The 20,780-nt window shown below is 42.6% G+C and overlaps 1 protein-coding gene across 2 annotated transcripts in view; it reads left to right on the top strand.

Moving 5' to 3' along the window:
* The window catches only part of DNAH9 (dynein axonemal heavy chain 9), a gene marked incomplete at both ends in the record, with an annotated part of 315,299 nt that overhangs the window by 20,244 nt on the left and 274,275 nt on the right, over positions 1-20,780 (top strand). For both annotated transcript variants that reach the window (XM_080922531.1, XM_080922532.1), the window contains 4 exons: positions 3,531-3,742; positions 5,467-5,700; positions 17,278-17,445; positions 20,205-20,321. In XM_080922531.1, the coding sequence (XP_080778657.1) occupies positions 3,531-3,742; positions 5,467-5,700; positions 17,278-17,445; positions 20,205-20,321 (731 nt within the window). The remainder of the gene's footprint in view (positions 1-3,530; positions 3,743-5,466; positions 5,701-17,277; positions 17,446-20,204; positions 20,322-20,780) is intronic.

Raw genomic sequence — 20,780 nt, 5'->3', positions numbered from 1 at the left:
GATCCTATATACCTGTAAGGAAAAGTAAATCATAAAATTTGCAGGCAATGGTTGGAGCTAAAAAATACACTGAATGACTTGACCTGGACCCAAAAAGACAAGCTCAGCCTGTTCTCTCTTATTGTGGCTCCTACTACTGAGTCTTTAGATGTGAGTCTATGACCTGATGTAAGTTCAGAAGCAAAGAAAGGATGATACAGAGAAAAAAGGAGAGAGAGAGATAATCTTAAATGTTTGAAAAGCCACAGATAAACATCATTTTATGATATATCATAATGTATGAAATATATATATATATATATATATATATATATATAAATTATACCACTTGGGATGACAATTCTTCCCAGAGGAGCTATAGCTATCTAATAGGATTGGGAAATCTCTGAGTTGTTGGTTGGGTTCTAGAGACTCCCCAAGGAATATAGACTTTTACCATTACCTTGGGTTGCCTCCCCAAAGTTGAAGGTAAGACCCTATTGTTGAAGGCAGGACACCATTTGGATAGAGGATTTGAAAGAAACCAGCTAGAACTGCTATACAAGCTGCCAAGAGAGAAGAGAATCAGTAATAGTTCTATCCACCTATAAAGCCTACTGATCACAGCAATGACTGGACCCATGAGATATCTTCAATGGTGTGATGATGGTACTTTTGTTTTGGGGGGGTAAAAGATAGTTGTGTAACTGAATGTAAGACTTGCTCCATGTGCAGGACTTTAAACCAAGCACTGCAAATCTAGCCAATGGCTCTAGAGGTGAGTCTGCTACTATTTCCCTAAACTAATGTGATTTCTAACTCTGGTCTAAATACTTGTCCTTCTGCACACAGATATCTAAGTGTAGCTCTTACTCTCATCAAAGAATTGTCCCTTTAGAGCAAAGGGAGACAATTACAGAAATTCTCAGTTGGCCAAAATTCAGAGATTATATTGACACCAGATGGCCTACCAACATAGATGAGGGATATTTTTAAGGCCCCACTTCTGGACAAAGAACTACAGGCAATTAGCGGCTGCTGGGAGAAGGAGAATTACTTTTCTCTAAGTACAAGGTCCATGATCGGTTATCTAGTCCCAAGTGGTCCATGCTAAACACATATGCATAAGAATAACACCAGATTGACTCAGTAGGCCATGCATATATGCACATATGTATGTGTTTTATATACATACACATATATATACATGCACACACATATATATATACATACATGTGTGTATACATACACACACATATATATGTAATATATATGTGCACATATATAATACACACAGGTATATATGTGCCTATAATGAAGTAGAAAATGTCACAAATTTGAGAGTGAGTGAAGAGGTATGGGAGGAGTTTGCAGGGAAGAGTGGAAGTAATATAAATATATAGTACTTATGTGTGAGATTCTCAAAAATAAATAAATTCTGAACTCACTAAATTGGCTAAACAAAGCTCAGTGACAATGTGAATGCTTGCCATTTGTCAGGCCTAAGGTTCTGCCCCCAGCACAAGATAGAACATGCATCTGAGCAACTGCTCAGCATTGTCACTGTGTTGGACATTATAAGTGGCAGAGAGAAGATCTCACATCCACAGAGGATTGTGCAGCTTATATGCCAGGACTGTAGTATTTTATCTAAGAGACTTGAGACTTGCGGACTTTGGGGATCCAAGTGGAGGTAGCAATCAGTATCATTCAGAAGTCGGCAGCAAGGTATCTTTGAAAACAAAACCAAGCATGAGCCTGGCTCTGGCACCTTATTCTTTCACTCAAAGTGATCACTCCTATCTTGAGCTTGGGAGCAGCCCCTGCTTTTCCAAATGTTATGGCCTTAAAGCGATCAAGTGAATGTCCTGATATCTGGCTGTGTAGAAAAGATGTGAGTTTTAAAGGCTGACAAAGAGAAGGCTCCTCTGTACACACCCCAGCCTCTCCTGCCCTGTGTGTGTGTCTTAACCTTGGCTCTCGACCTTGGCTTCTTGTGAAGCCAGGGCCCATGCTCTTCAGAATGGCTGTTGGGTATTAAGGTCCTCTGCCCCAACTCAGTGGCTCTACTACTCACTGTCAGCCTCCCACACTGCTCTCGTCCGAGTGCAATGTCATCTGACTGACATACCACTCATGCCACCTGAGATATAAAGCACACAAGTCCATACCCATATATCCTCTGTCCCTTGGGAGTCATGGCAACTGAACCAGAGGTTCAGAAGAATTAACAGGGGTACCACTCTTATTCCTGCATAGTGGGTTGTTGGATTTACACAGTGAGCCTAGGGAATTATTTAAGTCTTATAGGATGCCGTATGTCTGGTGGTAGAGAAATTACTGAAAGATTGAAGGTTGCAGCTAAATCAGGGATGTTTTGAGTTTCCTTTAGGGAAGACATGGAACCTCACCCATACAATAGGACCTAAGTCTACCTGCTCTCATAGGCATCACCTGCCCAAGAGGAAAACAGCCACACCACTCCTCCACCCCCTGTGACTCCTCTTTCATAAGCACTCCCTCACAAAAGTCTCTACTGAACTCCCACCGGAGACACTGCTGTTTCTTAACTGAGTGGTCCAGCCCTCCTGGCACTGTGTTGCTCTCCAGGAAGATGCCATTTGTGCTGCCTCCAGTTTTCCTGGGGACTTGTGAAATGACCTTTCAGAGCAGCCTACTTCTGAGGGTGACATTAAGTGTGTCCTAAGTCATAGAATTGAGAGGTATCTGGTCAGCCTTTGAAGACACACTCTTCCGACTTTTACACTTGTCCCACCAGCTGCCTATGTGTCATCTTTGTGATAGCAATATCAAAGTCATTAGGAAGCATTAATTAAGGTAGAGGATCTGCTAAAGTGGAGCTGCAGACTAGGGCTGTGTGCTAACTAGTTTTATGGTAACTTGACACAAGCTAGTCATCAGAGAGAAAGGACCTTGATTGAGAAATTGCCTCTATAAGACTGGACTGTAGGCAAGTTTGTAGGGCATTTTCCTAATTAGTGATTGATTGGGGGAGTGCTTAGCCCATTGTGGGTGGGGCCATCCTTGGACTGGTGGTCCTGGGTTCTACAAGAAATCAGAATGAGCAAGAAATGTGGAATAAGCCAGTAAGCAGCACTCTTCCACGGCCTCTGCATCTGCCCCAGCCTCCAGGTTCCTGCCCTGCTTGAGTTCCCATCTTGACTTCCTCCCACCATGAACTGTGATATGGAATCATAAGCTGAATAGACCCTTTCCTCGCCACATTGCTTTGGCCGTGGTGTTTTATCACAGCAAGAGAAACCCTAACCAAAACAGGCTGAGAAAGCCAGGAAGAAATCCTGATACAAGAACGCTGTCAGAGAATTTTTTAGATTTTTCAGAGTGCTCTGGGTTTCAGACTTTCAATAGAGGAGCCATGAAGCTTTCCTAACTCATCTTCTGGCTGAGTTCTCAGGTCAGGAAGAAATTGGAGCCTCAGCATTGCCAACTCTGTGGTCTCCAGACACAGGGGCTCCATAAGGTAGGTGGTGCCCCAGCAGGGATAGCTGACCATCTCTGATTCCTTCCAGCCCTGACAGAGGCCCAGGACATCCATGTGCACCTGTTACCGCTCCAGCAGCACCTAGACATCCTGGAAAACATGGAGTTTCCTGAGGTGAAGGGCAGGCTGCGGCCTCTGCTCCATGTGGTCTGTCTGATCTGGGCCACATGCAAGTGGTACCGCTCCCCGGGGAGGCTCACAGTGCTTCTCCAGGAAATCTGCAACCTCCTCATCCAGCAGGTGAGCTGATGGGCCAACACATCCCAGCAACTTCGCCCAGGGGCTGGCTGGCGCAAAGGCTTATGGGAGAATAAAATATGTGTTTCCCTTGGCACGGAAGTAATTACGGCCCAAAGAGTTCTCTCACTTGAGATTTTTTTATTTTCACAAGCGAGAAGTTTAGAAAGAGCTTTTCCCTCCTGCTCACACTGTGCTGGCCCAGTCTCTCCTACTTTCTGCCTAAACCCTGGGGCAGGGCTGGTAAATTGCAACCTTCTTCATGATCTGTGTAAGGGGAAATAATGTCACCCGCGGAGCCTAGTAAATAAGAAAGAAGCCTCTGAAGTCCAGGGATTCTGCTTCTGACTCATCACGTGTGTTCGAACACAAGCCACTCACCTGCTCTGTGCCTCATTGTCCTGTTCATGATGGTCCTCTGACAAGAAGCCATCTTACAGGGGTCAGTGAAAGGCTTCAGTGTAATTATGCCACTGAGATCTGTGTCCCGCGCATGCTCAAAGCTGTTTAGCGGTGGTTTTACTAGATGCTGTCGTTTGAATTTCGCACATCGTTCCTCTGCTTTTTGTTGCCACTGGTGGTTTTTGTTTTCTTTTTGCTTGATGGTTGAACCCAAGGCCCATATTTTTAAATTTTATTTCGAGGCATTCCCTCATTATATTTCCCAGCCTAGCTTTAAACTTAAACTTGCAATTCTCCTGCCTCACCTTCCCAAACAGATGGGAACACAGCTATCGACCATCATGCTGGCTTTCCTGCTCCCCTTTAGGGGTTCTCCTAGAACTAAGAGTATAAATATTAAAGAAAACATCCGTAAATGGAACTAGAAACCTTGGTTTCGGCGACCTTTCTTCCCCACTGACTTCTTTTGGCAACTGAGGACAGTCAACCCTTAGAAAACAGCGAACAAGCTGACAGAACGGCTCACAGTAACTGGCATCCTCTGAGCATGTTGAGCCTACAAAATGGTGTTCCATTTATAATCCTAGTCAGTCATCAGATGAGAGGGTAAAGAGGGGGTTCTTAGAATTTATTACTTATGTAAAGATGTTGACCAAGGTTCAGGACTTGGCTCACCCAAAGCAGCGCTCATATCTGGAGGGTTTGTCTCACACCTCTGCCTGTCACCATCACTGCTGATGTGGGCTTTTAGTTAATAGTCTACGGGGATAAAATGGAACATCAGTAAAGAACACTATTAGCTCTCATGCTCTGAAAATCCCAGGGAAGGCTGCCTTACATTGTGGTTCCAGATGATACCATTCAAACTTAGTACTCTCTACTGCTCCCTGGGTTGAAGACAGGGACCACCCATAGTCTAGCTTCCCAGATCCCAGGTTCAAGTCTCTTAAAGACAGAGAAATAGACAACTCATTCTAGCATTCAAAGTATTTTTTCTGCCAAAGCCATTAAGTCACAGAAGAGCATGTTAGGATCAATCTCTGCCCGGGTCCACTGACCCAGCCAAGTCGCATGATCCCTCCTGGTGTCTGCCCAGTCACTTGTTGAACGATAGTGCGGTTCAAAAACGCACTTCAACTGAAGGAACATGTAGATATTTAAATATTGGCCCAAGGTCACCTGTAGAAATGGAGGCTTGGGCAGAAGTTTTCCCTGTTGTACTTATGAAAAATATTACATAGGTTGGTTCTAAAACAGTGTTGACAGTTGTGGTCTATCTGGGAGTAGCCACTCTACTTATAGATATTAATTTATTTACCTCCCAGGCCTCTAATTACCTCAGCCCGGAAGACCTTCTGAGAAGTGAGGTGGAGGAGAGTCAGAGGAACCTGCAAATAGTCTCGGATACCTTAAGCTTCTTCAAACAGGCATTCCAGGACAGAAGGGAACATCTCCACGCTTACTTCAAGGAGGACTCTGAAGTCAGGGCATGGGATTTCCAAGCGTCTCTGGTCTTCGTGCGACTGGATGGCTTTCTGGACCGACTACACATGGTGGAAGTGAGTATGTTCATTTACCCCAGGCTCCAACACGGGAGTAAGCACAAAACCTCAAACGCTTCCTCAGGCCAGGAAGATTTATTTTGGCTCACAGTTACAGAGGGCATTAGTCCGTCTTGGAGGCAAAAGTCAGGGAGAAAGCAATCTTCATCTGTGGCAACAGAAACAGGTGGCAGCGGTGGCTCATGTCATGATGAAGCAATCAGCCGAGAGCAAGGCTCGAACCAGGGGCTAAACCTTGCAGCTCATACTTCAAAGCCCTGATCTACTTCTATCCGCTGGGCTCTCTATCTCCTAAACACTCTGCAGCCTCTCAGCACTGCTCCAACACCTGGGGATCAAACATGAGAACCCATGGGAAGGAATCATATAAAGTTCCAGTAAGTAGTTGTCATTAGGATTGGCCATTAAGCAGGGATGGTTGTGTCAGAAATCAGAGGATTTTATCATAGACGCTTAGGAAGAGAGTTCCAGAAGTCAGTCTGTGAACTCTGATTGTTTTCAAATGCAGTCGGGCTGGAAAGTCCAGTGTGCAAATCTGAAAGAGAACAGGTCTACACACAACTGCTGAGGCTCACAGAGCGGCTGCTGGGAACTTCCCTTTCACCCTTAGACGGCCCAGGGGCTCAAACTCCCTCACTCTGGTGAATCTCTGCGGCAAAGTATCACATCCGGCTCCTACTCATCTTTGCCCCTATATATTTAAACATCAATATGAATTTTAGTTTAAGTACTAAGGGGAAAAACATGAGCCATTTTGTTCTTAAATTTTAAGTTTGGTGTCTTACAGCTCTGGGCTTACTTATTGCATTTTGAGTTTTAAAAAAATACTTTTAATCACTTGTTTTTTTCTTCTTCCCTTCACGCTCAGCTACTTTTCCTTGAACGTCTCCCTTGTATCCCCAACTGTCAGGTTACTAGCATATTTTTATTATTGTTGTTACACATGTGTACAGAAATATATATGCAATCTGTGGAGTCCATGTTTTTGGTCATTTGTGTCTACAATAACTGTTTTGCCTTTGACACCTAATCAGGAGGCTGATTCTTGGTAGTGGCTAATTCTTCTTTTCCCGGAAGTCATTGGTTGCCTATAGTTCTTAGTCTAGTTGTGGACCCAATAAAATTCTCGTGCTTCCCTGTTGACATATCTACTGATGCCCCCACTGTTCTAGACGTTTTTAATGCAATCATTTCTAAGAAAGGCATTTCACAACATACTTCCCGCTCTTACCATCTTTCCAGCCTTTCTTCCTACATCTTCCCCTTGTATGAGAAGTGATGTAGATGGACCCACTAGGGACAAACTCCCCAAAACTCATTAATCTCTAGATTATGTCTAGTTATGATTGTTTTTTGGTGTTGGTCTCCATTTTTTTTTTTTTTTTTTTTTTTTTTTTTTTTTTTTTTGCAGAGAGGCTTCTTTGCTGAGGGCTGGAAGCTATACTTATCCAAGAAAGATGGTTCATGCAACCTGATTGAACATTTTTGGAAAGGAATATATAGCTAGGAATGACTTGAGGACATCAGCACCGAGTTCAATATTAGACCAATAGCTGAGGGAACAGAGGAGAGCATTGGACTTAAGTCCCTAGCTAGTAGTGGCACAGATTTGGGGTCAGTAGAGATGTGTTGCAGAAGTTATGTAATGAACCTAAGAAAACCATTAGATCACAAAGATAAAATAATAATAGACTAAATCTGTTCATGTCAAATTTTTTAAAATGCATATTAAAAAATTCTAGGCTCCAAGCTAAGTGCAGCCACTCAAAGATCAATAGAGTATAGTTTTACCTAAAGAACTGTCACGAGCATATAGTCGTGGTATGGGAGAAGAGAAAGAATTTAGCACAGAATATTTGGAGCAGAAAGCCATAGAATCAGTAAACTTTGCCAGGGTGAATTGAATGTCATAATAAAAGTACGTGTAGATTACTGGGAGCGAAAGAGAGTAAGAGGACCCTAACCCAGGAGAACTTTGAAAAATAGCAAAAAAATAAAAAAATAAAAAAATAAAAAAATTTTAAAAAGGAAGTCAGTTTTGAACTGAAAAAAGAACTCACTGGGGGAAAGGCATGAAGGTAGAAAATATATGAGAGAAAGCCAGAAGCTAGGTTTCATGAAAGGCATACCTTAAACCCTTCATCAGAATCAGGGGAGTATTAATAATGAATATGTAACATCATCCTAAATGCCTCATTTTCTCGAGGCTATTTCCAGCACGGTTCTTGCTGCTAAACCCCTGTTCCTTCCCCCTCCATCCATTATTCTCTCATCTCCACATCACCTCCTTGCTGCTGTGTAGCCAAGGTGATGGGCACTTAGCCTCTGGGCTGAGCAGGAAGAATTACCTCTGTAGCATTACAGTAGTCAGGTTTGTAGAATCCCCAGCCTCAAAACTAGCTTCCAGTGACTGTTTGGGAGGGAGCTTCAGGCCTGTACACACCTGCTAATGGCATGACCTTTCTAACATAAGAGCATCTAATGTGCATAGGGTATCAGTAAATATTAGCATAGCTAGCTACAGCCCTTCAACAATCATAATCTCATAATATTCCCTTCTTGGGCTTCTTTTTCTGAATCAAAGTCTCAGATGCACACAAAGGGATTGCCCTGGTTTGACTGGAGAGAGCCTGATGCCCTCTGCTCTCTGTCCCCTTGCTTCTGTCCTTCCTAAGTTGTCTGTCTTGTACGCAGGGGCACTTATTCCTCTGCTCCCGGGCACAGTGCATCAGTTGTTGTTTTGGTTTGGTTTTTGTTGTTGTTGTTGTTGTTGTTTTTATGTCTCTAATGTTGGCTCAGATCCACCCTCCTTGCCCTTTTCTGTCTTCCTCCTCCCCCGTCTCTTCTCTTCCCAGCTCAGTGCTGCAGAACGGGAGACTATCGATTGTCTTCTGGCATATTTCATGTAGCCCTTTAGTTAACATTCTGGGTATCGTAGTGATCAATGCCTGTTTCAAATGGGATTAATCTGCTTCTCCCCAGCAAGAATTAGCCTGGACTTAACCTTCTTCATCTTCTATTCTAATGCAATATATGACCACCACGGTGTTGGCACCTGCAATTAATAAATAGAAGCAGAGCGGATAGTGTGACATTGGGACCTACTGGGGGCCAGCTTGCAAGGAGTTGGCTTCTAATCTCCACACTGCTCCAAGTCTCCTGTTCTTTCAGCTGTGATGTTCTGTACCCTTTTGCCTATTTTTCACAAGAGAATTCTGTTGCACAGATTCATACTTCCCCTCTGGGTGTTTGTTGAAAGAATGTGTGTGTGTGTGTGTGTGTGTGTGTGTGTGTGTGAGTGTATGAGTGTGTGTGTGTGAGTGTGTATGTGAGTGTATGAGTGTGTGTGTGAGTGTGTGAGTATGTGAGTGTGTGTGTCTGTGTCTGTCTGTGTGTGTATGAGTGTGTGAGTATGTGTGTATATATGTGAATGTGTGTATGTTTGTGTGTGTGTCTGTGAGTGTCTGTGTATGTGTGTGAGTGTATGAGTGTGTGTGTGTTTATGTGTGTGTGAGAGTGTGTATGTGAGTGTGAGTGTATGAGTGTGTATGAGTATGTGAGTATGTGTGTATATATGTGAGTGTGTATGTGAGTGTGTGTATGTTTGTGTGTGTGTGTGAGTGTATGAGTGTGTGTATGTGTGTGTGAGAGTGTGTATGTGAGTGTGAGTGTATGAGTGTGTATGAGTGTGTGAGTATGTGTGTATATATGTGAGTGTGTATGTGAGTGTGTGTATGTTTGTGTGTGTGTGTGAGTGTAAGAGTGTGTGTGTATGTGTGTGTGAGAGTGTGTATGTGACTGTGAGTGTATGAGTGTGTATGAGTGTGTGAGTATGTGTGTATATATGTGAGTGTGTATGTGAGTGTGTGTATGTTTGTGTGTGTGTGTGAGTGTAAGAGTGTGTGTGTATGTGTGTGTGAGTGTGTATGTGACTGTGAGTGTATGAGTGTGTATGAGTGTGTGAGTATGTGTGTATATATGTGAGTGTGTATGTGAGTGTGTGTATGTGTGTGTGTGTGTGTGTGTGTGTGTGTGTGTGCTGGTGAATGGTTTGCAGTCTGTGGAGCAGCATCCTCAGGACAGCAGGATTCTGACTTCTACTCATGCTCTACTCCAGATGACCTAACCCTTGCCGTGGAAACTGAAGACTACAGAGAGAAGTGAGACATGCAGGAACTTTGCTCATGTTAAAACATGTGTTGCTGCAGAAAAGCTAATCATCAATACTCATCTTTAATGAACAGATCAATCCGATTCATCAATCAGTTTGCACGCAGTCAGCCAGTGAGGAACGCTGAGCTGGGATGTGTTGGCAGGAGTATGTAATCTCTCTAAACGTCTGCAGGGTGCCATAATGTCTCCTTCCCTCACTCTCTCCCTTCCGCTTTCTTTTCCTCCCTCTCTTCATCCTTCCTTCCCTCCTTGCCTTTCCATTTGGTTGAAACTGCCTTTGTGGTGTGATTTCTGCCCTTACATGTTGTTTTCTATTTTGTGCGCCCTGCTTTTAACCCTATAGTTTCTAGGTCTTTTTAACCAAGTTGCTCACTCCCATAAAGTTCTAGTCCCCTTTACAAGGAAGGACTTTATTTGACTTTATGACTTCACATAAGGCAGTGGTTAGACTTCCTAACACTGTGACACTTTAATGCAGTTCCTTATGCTATGGTGACCCCAAACCTTTACATTATTTTCATTGCCACCTCCTAACTGCAATTTTGCTACGGTCGCGAATCATACTGTGAAGATTTGTGTTTTCTGATGGTCTTAGGCAACCCCTGTGAAAGGCTCATCTGACTTCCAAAGGGGTCGCAATCACAAGTTAAGAACCCTTGACCTAAGGGTTCGTCCAAAGTACACAAAGTCTTTGCAGTTTGAACAGTCAAGGAACGGAAGAATTGCCGTGCACCGCACTCCGGCACAAGCATCCACGCAGGCTTGCCCGGCACCGTTTTTCGCCACAACGTTGTAGACTCTGGAGATCCTTGTTTATGTTTCTGCCTTGCTAATGATGTGGGGAGCCGCTTAGAGAGAGCCCTCATTCCTTGCATTATAAAATTGCTGTGATTCACTTGGAGACAAAATGATTTCCTACCGGGGGCTTTACGCAGAGCGATTAGCGAGGGAGAGAGGTAATAAAGTGACCCCGACACACACCGCATTTCCTTGTGGTCCCTCTGCCATCTCTAGCCACTCTGCCGGGCCTCTTTTCATTTCTGGCCTAATTGGGCTGGCTTCCTTTGCAGCCCAGCTTGAACACACGGTCACATGTGAGACCATTAGCTGCATAAGGCCGGTGGCAGTTGAAAGGTAAAGAAAGCCGTCTTTTTCCCCGGTGACCTTTAGAGATTTTCATCTGTGAGTATCTGCTTTGTGCTCGCCCTTAATGAATTCCGAAGACATTTCTTTTAAGACTGGCGGCGTGACCTCTCCTTCGGGAACAGAGTAGCCCTTGCTGAAGCTGGTTTTGATTCTCCATCTCATGGGCCAGAGCACAAATTGAACCTCCTCTCTCCACCTGACACCACCATTAAATGTTGCATCATTTTTCATAACAATGGGTCCCAGTCAGCCCGGTAACTCTTCTGGGACCCCAGGTGCTTTGTGATACTCGCCTACAAAGGAGTAGCAGTGTCTCATAAGCTTTTCCTTATCCGGTGTCTAATGACATGAGGGTGCCATTGGAACGGTCACAACTAATTATAATGCTGACACTTTACTAACATCCTACATTGGCCCCTTCTACAGAACCACATGATATGTTAAATATCACTGTCTCCAATCCCATCCTATGTTAAATGCCACTGTCCCCACCCACAGATTAGGCAAATGAACCTTAGAATCTCAATGTCTTGCTCCAAGCTACAAATCCAGCGAAGAGCAGGGCTGGGGTTGTGTGAACATGAGGGTCACAGCTCTTCTCTGATGTGCGTCCTTGCTCCAAGGCTCCTGTGCACATCCCGTACACAGCACAGTGCATCTCATGGTTTTACTACTAGGATTAATAACCACTGACATTTCAGAAAATAGTTAACCCTATAGGCTTAAGTTTGCCTTTTATCTGTCACCGAGAACTTCTAAATGGGCAGTGAAAGAGCCCGTGTGTAAATTAAGAAACCATGATGGGTTGTGGTTAGGGTACTAAGTCTGTGCCTGTAGCTACAGAGATCATTTCCACAGCACTGTCCGTTGTGGATTTCACCAGAATCTTCACAGGGACAAAGAGCTCACTGCCTGCCTAAGTAGCCCAGTCTGTTTGGACTGTCTGAAACCTATGTGTTTTACGTGTAGGCTTCCCAGGAACTGCTCACCTTTTATAGATTAAGATGATTACATATCAGCAGTTAACAAACTTCAACCTACATGGTCTGTTCCTACGCTCATCCATTCCTTTGCCTCTTTCCTCAAAGTAGGGCCCCCAAAGTATCCACTTTGCACTTGTTGAAGACTCTTTCAACACTGAGCTGTCCTGCCTTTCATTTCTCTGCCTACCTTTCTTTATTCTCACCAACCATCCGGTAGTCCTGCTGGCTAGGTTTTCTGTCACTTTGACACTTTCAGCTAGATGTGCAGTAGCTAAGTCAATGCAAAAAGAGCATGACTTCATTCACCAAATATTGATTCAGCGTTGAGACCTTTGGAATATTTGTAAACTCCTGGGAAAGACAGGCAGAAAATAACACAATATAATATTAAATATTATCATGACTGAGTACAATAATATCTCAGGATAAAAAGCTCAAACAACAAAAGAAGAGGGGTGTGTTGAGGCATGGAAAGGAGGAGCCCTTTCAATGGGAGTTGAAAAAAAAAACCCAAACCTTCCCATGAGCCCCAAGTAAATGTTTCATCCACTATACGTTTAAGTAACATAAAACTTTATAAATCTCTATCATTTTCTAATAACAAAATACCCCAGAGGGAGGTTACATCTGGCTTTAGGGAAACAGCGTTCTCTTTTATGTCTAGGGACCTCTCTATGTAGCAGTGAGGACAGCATTGACTGACAGACTAACCTGGTGTAATGTCTCTAGTTCCTGCAGTGATAGTGTGGCCTGCTTTTTGTTTAAATAATTTTGCTCATTTACATTTCAAAGGATATTCCCCTTCCTGGTTACCCCTTCACAAACCCTCCATCCCATAATCCCTCTACTCCCTCCCCTTTGCCTCTATAAGAGAGCTTTTCCACCTACTCCCCCATTCCTGCCTCACCGTTCTAGTGTCCCTGTATGCTGGGGTATCAAGCCTCCACAGGTCCTAGAGCCCTCCCCCCACTGATGTCAGATAAGGCCATCCTCTGCTACATATATATATGGAGTCATGCTTCCTTCCTACTCTTTGGTTGGTGGTTTAGTCCCTGGACGCTCTGGGAGGTCCAGTTGGTTGATATTATTCTTTCTATGGGGTTGCAATCCCCTTCAGCTCCTTCATTCCTTCTAGCTCTTCCATTGGGGTCGACAGGTTCAGTCTGATGGTTGCCTGTGAGTATCTGAATCTGTATTGATCAGGTGCTGGTAGGACCTCTCAGGGAACTGCTATGCATGGCTCCTGTCAGCAAGTGCTTCTTGGCATCAGCAATAGTGTGGGGGGTTGGTGTTTTAAGACCGAGGAAGAATTTTAGAGAAAGTCACTAACTAGACTTTCTCTGAAAATACAGTAATTAACTACCACTGGGATCCCCATGACCTCCTGCTTAGACTATCAATAGAATGCCTCCCACCAACAACCTAAGAGCATGCTTCAAGGCTTCTTGAGGAAATAAAAAAGTAAAGTGAAATTATCACCTTATTTTCTTCTATAACCAAATGTATCAAGATGCATCTGCCTTTTAAAAATGGCTAGAGAGCATTTCCCAACAAATTGAAATTGACATCCACACAATTGTGAGGAATGAGAACAGAGCAAATATTCCACGACACAAATCTTTTCCTTCTGTAAACGATGCAGCTAATAAGAAATATTAATTTCCACTGGAGTCATTTTCATTTCACTAGGATCCATTTGTTTTTTTTTTTTTTTTTTTTTTGTTGTTGTTGTTTTTTTTTTTTTTTTTGTAAGCATAGAAGTTGAACAGCATTGTTTCTTTAAGTCAAAGTCTCTATAAGTATCCCAAGCTGGCCTAGAAATCATGGTTTTATCACAGCCTCTCTAGTAGTAGGACTACACATGTGTTAGAATTCCCAGCCATTATTTGAATTGTGAACGTTTATGAGATATAATTGTGATAATGTGTCATGTGTGTATAGTGTGATGGTCAAACCAGAGTAGTTAACTTGGCCATAAACATGTGAGCACTGGAAATGTTGGGGTACACTGTGATATTTTAATTCACTACGCAATACATGTTATCAAGTCAGGGTGAACAGCATTTTCACATTCCCATTACTCTGTGGCGTCTTTGAGTTCCTCCTTTCTATTCTTTATCAGGTGTTATGATGAACTGCCAATCTTCATCATTATGTGGGAGTACTAGACCTTTCCCCTATCTAATTGTGTTTGTGCCCCCATCACCAAGCCTCCACCCCCAACCTTTCCTCGACCTTTTCTGTCTCTTGGAGTTACCACTGCAGTATTAGATTGCATGTGTTTGGATTTGCATGTGGATGTTTTTTAACACCCACATGTGACAGAACATGACTGATTTGTCATTCTGCATCTGACTTATTTCACCTCATATATGTCCTAAAGTTCTATCGACTTTGGTACATATAATAGAGTATCATTAATTATAATGAATTTCACCTACTCACCAGCTGATGGCTGTGAAGGTTATTCCATATTTTATTGGTTGTGAATAGTGCAGCAACAAATATGGGCATGCTGGTGTCCTTTTAATACACTCAAATGGTTTCCATCAGATATTTATGTGGAAGGGAATGGAGAATAAGATGGTAGATCTATCTTTAGTTGATTAGTTGACCCTCCATACTGTTCTCTCTTGTTGGTTTATTAAATTCTTCACCATCATTTGCTAGCTTGTGTCTTTTGGATTCCAGACATCCTAATTGTGGTTATCTATCTCATTGTGATCTTAAGTTATGTTTCCTTAACAGCTGGTAAAGTTAAACATTTTTCATGGATTTGAAAGTCCCTAGATTAAAAAAAAAAATAATAAAATATAAATACAAACTTTTAAAGAATACTGATCACACAAACTATCCCACTCACACAATCACCACAAGCCAAGAATAAAACATCGTCAACAGACAAGTGCCTTTCTATGTTATTCCATGACTTAAAGTCTCTCCTCTCCTTCAGGTAAAAATGTTAGGCTGGCTTTGTGGATTGGGGTTGTATATGCCATATCCACTCCTTTAATGAAAACGCAAAAAAAAAAAAAAAAAAAAAAAAAATCACTACATGAACATTCACTTATCAAAAGCTGCACATAGTATCACTGTCTTCCTAATGTGTTCTGACCTGGGTGGATTCTTTCAAAACACAGAAGATATTACTTTTTAATTCTACTGCATCATGTGTTGCCTTTATAGCCAACACTGAGATATCACTGGTCAGTCTAACCTTTGCTTCATTTTTCATACAATTTCTTTTAACGGGAAGTGTCTAATTTGCATCCTTTATCCAATTTATAATTAGATTATTTGGCTTTTAGTTACGACGTTTCTTATACACTCTTGGTATTCATTTTCCATCAGAGGACTCACTTGTAAATATTTTGTGGGTTCACAGCTGTCTCCTTGCTCTGTAGATTGCTTCCTTTGCTGTGCAGAAGCCCTGCAATCTCTTCATCTGCTCTCACTTCTGTGTCCTTTGCCTTGGAGGTTTGAATCCAAAAAGTCATGACCTATAATGATGTCTAGAAGTATTGCTGTTTTCTTCTAGTATTTTCTTTCCCTCCTTTTCTTCTTCCTTTCTTCTTCTTACCCTTTCTCCATTTTCTAATATCGAAGATAGAACTGGAGGCTTCGCTCTGCTAGAGATGTGTATTCTCTCTAACATATATTTTAGAGTAGTTATTCCCTAAAACACACACACACAAACACACACACACACACACACATACACACACACAGAGAGAGAGAGAGAGAGAGAGAGAGAGAGAGAGAGAGAGAGAGAGAGAGAGAGATGCAGAGGGAGGTAGAAGGAGAGGGAGAGGGAGGTTATAACTGTCATTCTGTAAACACTGTAAACACTTTGAGAGGAGACCTGAGAATACCTTCTGACATCAAGAAGTTGGACGGAAAAGCAAGTTATAGCACCATGTAAGACATCAGGTCCTGTCTCTATTCCAGAACTTCCTATGGCCAGTGATCACTGCTGCTACTGATACTAAGCCCAAAAGGGGTGACAGAGGCACCTCAGTGAGGAAGTGCCACCAACTCCTCAGACTTCGAGAAAGCTACCCACACAGCCTCTGGTAACCTCTTAGAAGTCTGCCCATTCAGCCATACTGACACATGATCAGCAGAAAAACAAAACAAAACAAAAAAAAAAACAAAAACAAAAACAAAAAAAACCAGGGAGGGCAGAGACAGCAGTAAGGGAGAGACAGGATCATCAGGATCAGAGCTCCTACCTGTGCACGCATGCTCGAGTGTGTGTGTGTGTGTGTGTGTGTGTGTGTGTGTGTGTGTGTGTGTGTGTGTGTGTTTTAGGGAACACATCTTGGATCTTGGTTTGGAAGTTTTGTGATGGTCGGCAGGTAAATTCAAGGGGGTGAATTCAATCTTTGTTATTCTGCACACTCAGAAGACATCAGACACAGCACAGCTTCCATAGGCTTAGGAGGTACCTCACCCCAAGGCTTTGAGTCCCGTGTCATCCATCTGCCATTTAATTCTGAGCACAGCTGGGATGTGGTGTGTCAGTGATGGCAGCAATGCACAACACTTCCTGAAAGCCACTTCGGTCCTATGCCTACACCAACTCAAGCTAGTTCCCACCACAGTGTTTACCATTACCCTGCACCAGATGGAGAAAGCCAGGAAAGAGATGGGAAGTAACTGCCTTCTGTCAGGGACATTGCAATGTGGTTTCATGTGCCAAGAAAACTTATTTGTGTGTTGGAATAAGGTTTTATTGGATAAAGGGAGTTGCAAGATGGCTAGAACTGGTCACCTGGGCTGTTTCAGGGTTACTTTTTTGACCTCTATCCTCTTGACCTTGAGACCTTGAATTCACTATTCCAAACAGCTTGGTCTTGATCCTCCTGCCTCCGTCTCCTCAGTGGCTTGTATGCATACAAGTATGCATCCCCACATCTGGCTTGACATTGGCACTTTGAATAAAAAGTCCACACAAAACATACAAGTTACGATGCTCTTTTGTAATTTCTAGTAGACTACAAAGATGTTGAATCCTACATGTCACGATTTATTTCTTTATTCTGGCTTCTGTGAATCCAGTTTGTCAGCATTGTTGCTTCAGTTTGTTGTGGACTTTAATGAACCCATTCTGATAATAAGGCTAAAAACCTAACCAGACACTACCTTTTCCTAAGCAGCCGTCACAGCTGTAAGTCTTGTCTCCTCCATCCGGTGGGGGATGGAAGTGTGGTGATGGGGGATGGAAGTGGGGTGATGATTCCTTCAGCTGTTTTGTGAACTGTTCTGATAGGACCTTCTGAAGACAGCTTTGGATTTCAACAAGCTGGAAAAGCTTGAATTCAGTGGCCTCAAAGGAAACTCCCTGAGTCAGAAAGTCCAGCAAATGCATGAGGAATTTGAAGAGATGTACAAGGTCTTCTTGGACTGCTCCTATGACTGTTTGGACCCCAAGGGCAAGGTAGGACTTGGAGGGGCTAAATCACAAACCTTGATTTTTCTTCAGCTGCCTCTAGGTACAGCGCCCAAGCATTTTTTTCCTTTTAGAATCCCATTTGGCTCTGTGGTCCTCATGGTTTTGTCATTTATTTTTGTTGTCAAGAGGAATTGTCATTCCTGTTGTCATTAGAAAGAGCCTAATCATTCTATGTGCAGGTAAATAAATCAGAAAGGACCCAACCATTGACTGTTCCAAACCAATGCTATCTAGGGTTATTGGCAGGGAAAAACAGGGAAAGTAGTGGCTACTTTAAGGCTTCAAAGGTTTAAGCTGAACAAAGTAGACTAGTTGCAAACATACAAATACTGTGTGACCTCACGTAAACCTGGGATCTAAGATAGTCAAGCTGTCAGGTATACAGAGCTGACTAGAATGGACTTTGCCCTGGGCTGAGAGAGAAAGAAATAGGACACCCAAAGTGTCCTTGATGCAGGATGAGTGGTTTCTACAGATGTAATATACGATGTGGTGATCATAGTTTATAACACTACATTGTGCACCTGAATTCTGCTGATGGGTTCTAAGGACATATACATGCATGCGAGCACACACACACACACACACACACACACACACACAACCGCTAGTTACATATGATGAATTATTATGGATTTTAAATAAAAACTCATGCTAAGCCTACCACTCATAGTAGGTCTATTCCCTCTGTTGTATTGACCATTTCACAGAGTTGTACAAGTATCAAAACATCACAGTATAGCTTAAACAGTTTTACCAATTATACTCAATAAGGCTGCAAACAAACCCTAAGCTTCAAGCACACACTGCCAAGCAAAGGCCAGGCATATTGGTAGACGTTTACTCATGGTTCAGGGTTGGATAGAGGAAGACCACTCAAGATAAACAAAGGCAGAAAAGAACTTTCTGAAGTTGGGGCACAGAGTCCAGGTTTCATCCATGGTCCCCCAAAGTCAAGCACCAGAGGAAAAGAAAGAACTTTGATAAGATGGGGAAAGGAAGTAGGATTCTTCCCCTAAGAAGTACAGAATTACAGAAGAAGAAATTATAATCTAGGAGGAAAAGCAGAAATTAGAACAGGAATTTGTTATGAGCACATTCAGCTTCTAGGCATTCTTGTTGGCCAGATCCAGGGGGATATGACTTAATCAAAATTTCAATAGTTGGAATTATAAAGAAAAAAAAAGATTATAAAGGAGAATGTATATGCATATGTATAAATAATATATCTCATATATCCTATTTATTTTATATAATATACTTATTTATTTATTATATATACCTATATATTACATACACACACAAACACGCACACACATGCGGAATACATGCTTCAAAGCATACCATAATACCAATATAGCTAAGAAGTATAAATGTACTATATTTTCCTACTTTTCTTTGTTTTTACATACAAACATGGGACAAACACGGATGCGGTAGTGGCAGCTCAGTACTTATGAGTACTTGCTGTTGCACAAACCTGAGCTCAATCCCTAGTGCCCACACAGGGCAGTTCACAGCAATTTGTAACTTCAGTTCCAAGACCTGATGCCTTCCTCCGGCCTTTGCAGGCACCTGCACTCATATGCAAACCCCATAGACTCTGACACACAAGTAAAAATAAATAGATCTTCACAGTATAAAATAAGAACACATTTTACTCCTGCAAAACAAAATAGCATTGTGCAAATTAGAGAGCTGAGCCATCAACGTTTTCCTGAAAAATGCTACATCTTAGGAAGTGAGGCGCACTTAAGGTTGCCAGATAAAGAACAATAATTAAGAGACATTTATATTTCTATAAAAAAATAATTGTCTGTCTGAAACTCAGATTTAACTGTGTACCCAGTGTTTTTGTTTGCTAAATGAAGAACCTTAAGAACAATGGTTAATTGCCGCCTTAGCCAATTAAGGTGTATTTGGAAGGAAGAGTGTGTATTCATTTAATTAGTTTACTTTCCTTCTAAAGACTCGATTAATTTGGAGATTCTGAAGAAGAGCTGCACTTTGAATTGAGGGAGGAAGACGAGAAGATGGGGACCCCGGGGCTGTTGCTGCTTCAATTAGGGCAATATGAGCCAGCACTGGGCAGAACAAAAAAATGGCTCAGAAATGGAAAAGAGAGGGGCCACAGTAAGGAAGATGAGTGGGTGCCGACTTTATGTTTCATTCAACTGTACCATTTGGGCCAAAGCATTACACTCCAAGGGTGTCATAGTTAGGTTTTGTCAACTTGACATACACTTAGACATTCCTAAGAAGAAGAAAACTCTCGGTTGGACAATTGCCTCCTTTACATTGGCCTCTGGACAGATCTCTGGGGGCATTTTCTTGATTGTTTGGTTCAGGAAGGCCCAGCCCACTATGGGCACTTCCAGCCCTAATCAAGTGGGCCCTGTCTGTATAATATGGCTAAGCAAGTGAAAAACCTAGCCAGCACACAGCTTTACTTCATGGCTTCTGCCTCAGTCCCTGTTTCCAGGTTTCTGCTTGAAGTTCCTGCTCCAATTTCCTTTACTGATGGACTGTGATGTGGATTTGTCAATCAACCTTCTCTCAAGTTGGTTTTGTTCAGTGTTTTATCCCAGCAACAAAGGAGCTAACTAGGGCATGTGGCGAGGTTTCGAGAATTAAAATAAATCTTTGGTATGACTGAGTTCAGCACAAAGGTAGCAGCCAAGACTCTGCTAAGAGTGCGTTGCAGAAAAACCTGGTTTTCTTACATGCACGTGATGTCTCCTCAGGAATTTGAAAACGATGTCTGTGAGTTTAACAAGAGAGTGGAAGACCTTGACCGAAGATTGGGGACCATCTTAATTCAAGCCTTTGATGCTGTACCCGACGTGGAGCATGCCTTTAAGGTTGGTGCAAGTGGAGCAGAAGTCTCTCACCCATGCGTCCCCCTCCGTTCTCATCAGAGGATAAGTGTAACCTTCTAATTTCTTCCGGCAAACATCCCCTCCTGAGGGGAGGGGGCAATGAGCATATATAACTGGGCTTCTCAGGCAGATCATTTATGTTTTCATAAAGTTTTAAAATGCCTTGAAAATGTCAATGCTCTTTTTGGATTCCATGAATCTATCAGGAGGGTCAGCATTGAAAGAAAAAAGGTCCAGTAGGGTGACCATCTTAAAACCATGCCCCAGAAGCATTAAAGCTGCTTAACTACTAAGGCAAGATTGACTTAGCCTTGAGCACAGCATTTATGAAGAAGGGTTGTACAGAATTGAGGCACTGGTAGCTAGAATAACTGTTGTCCTGGTCCTGTTTGCCCCATATTATGCAGTAAGAAGAATGGAGAGATGGCTTACGATGGTGAG

This window comes from Micromys minutus, assembly GCF_963924665.1.
Source record: "Micromys minutus genome assembly, chromosome: 10".
NCBI lineage: Eukaryota > Metazoa > Chordata > Mammalia > Rodentia > Muridae > Micromys > Micromys minutus.
Note: the sequence above shows the minus strand (reverse complement) of the source record. Positions and strands in the feature narration are given on the sequence as shown.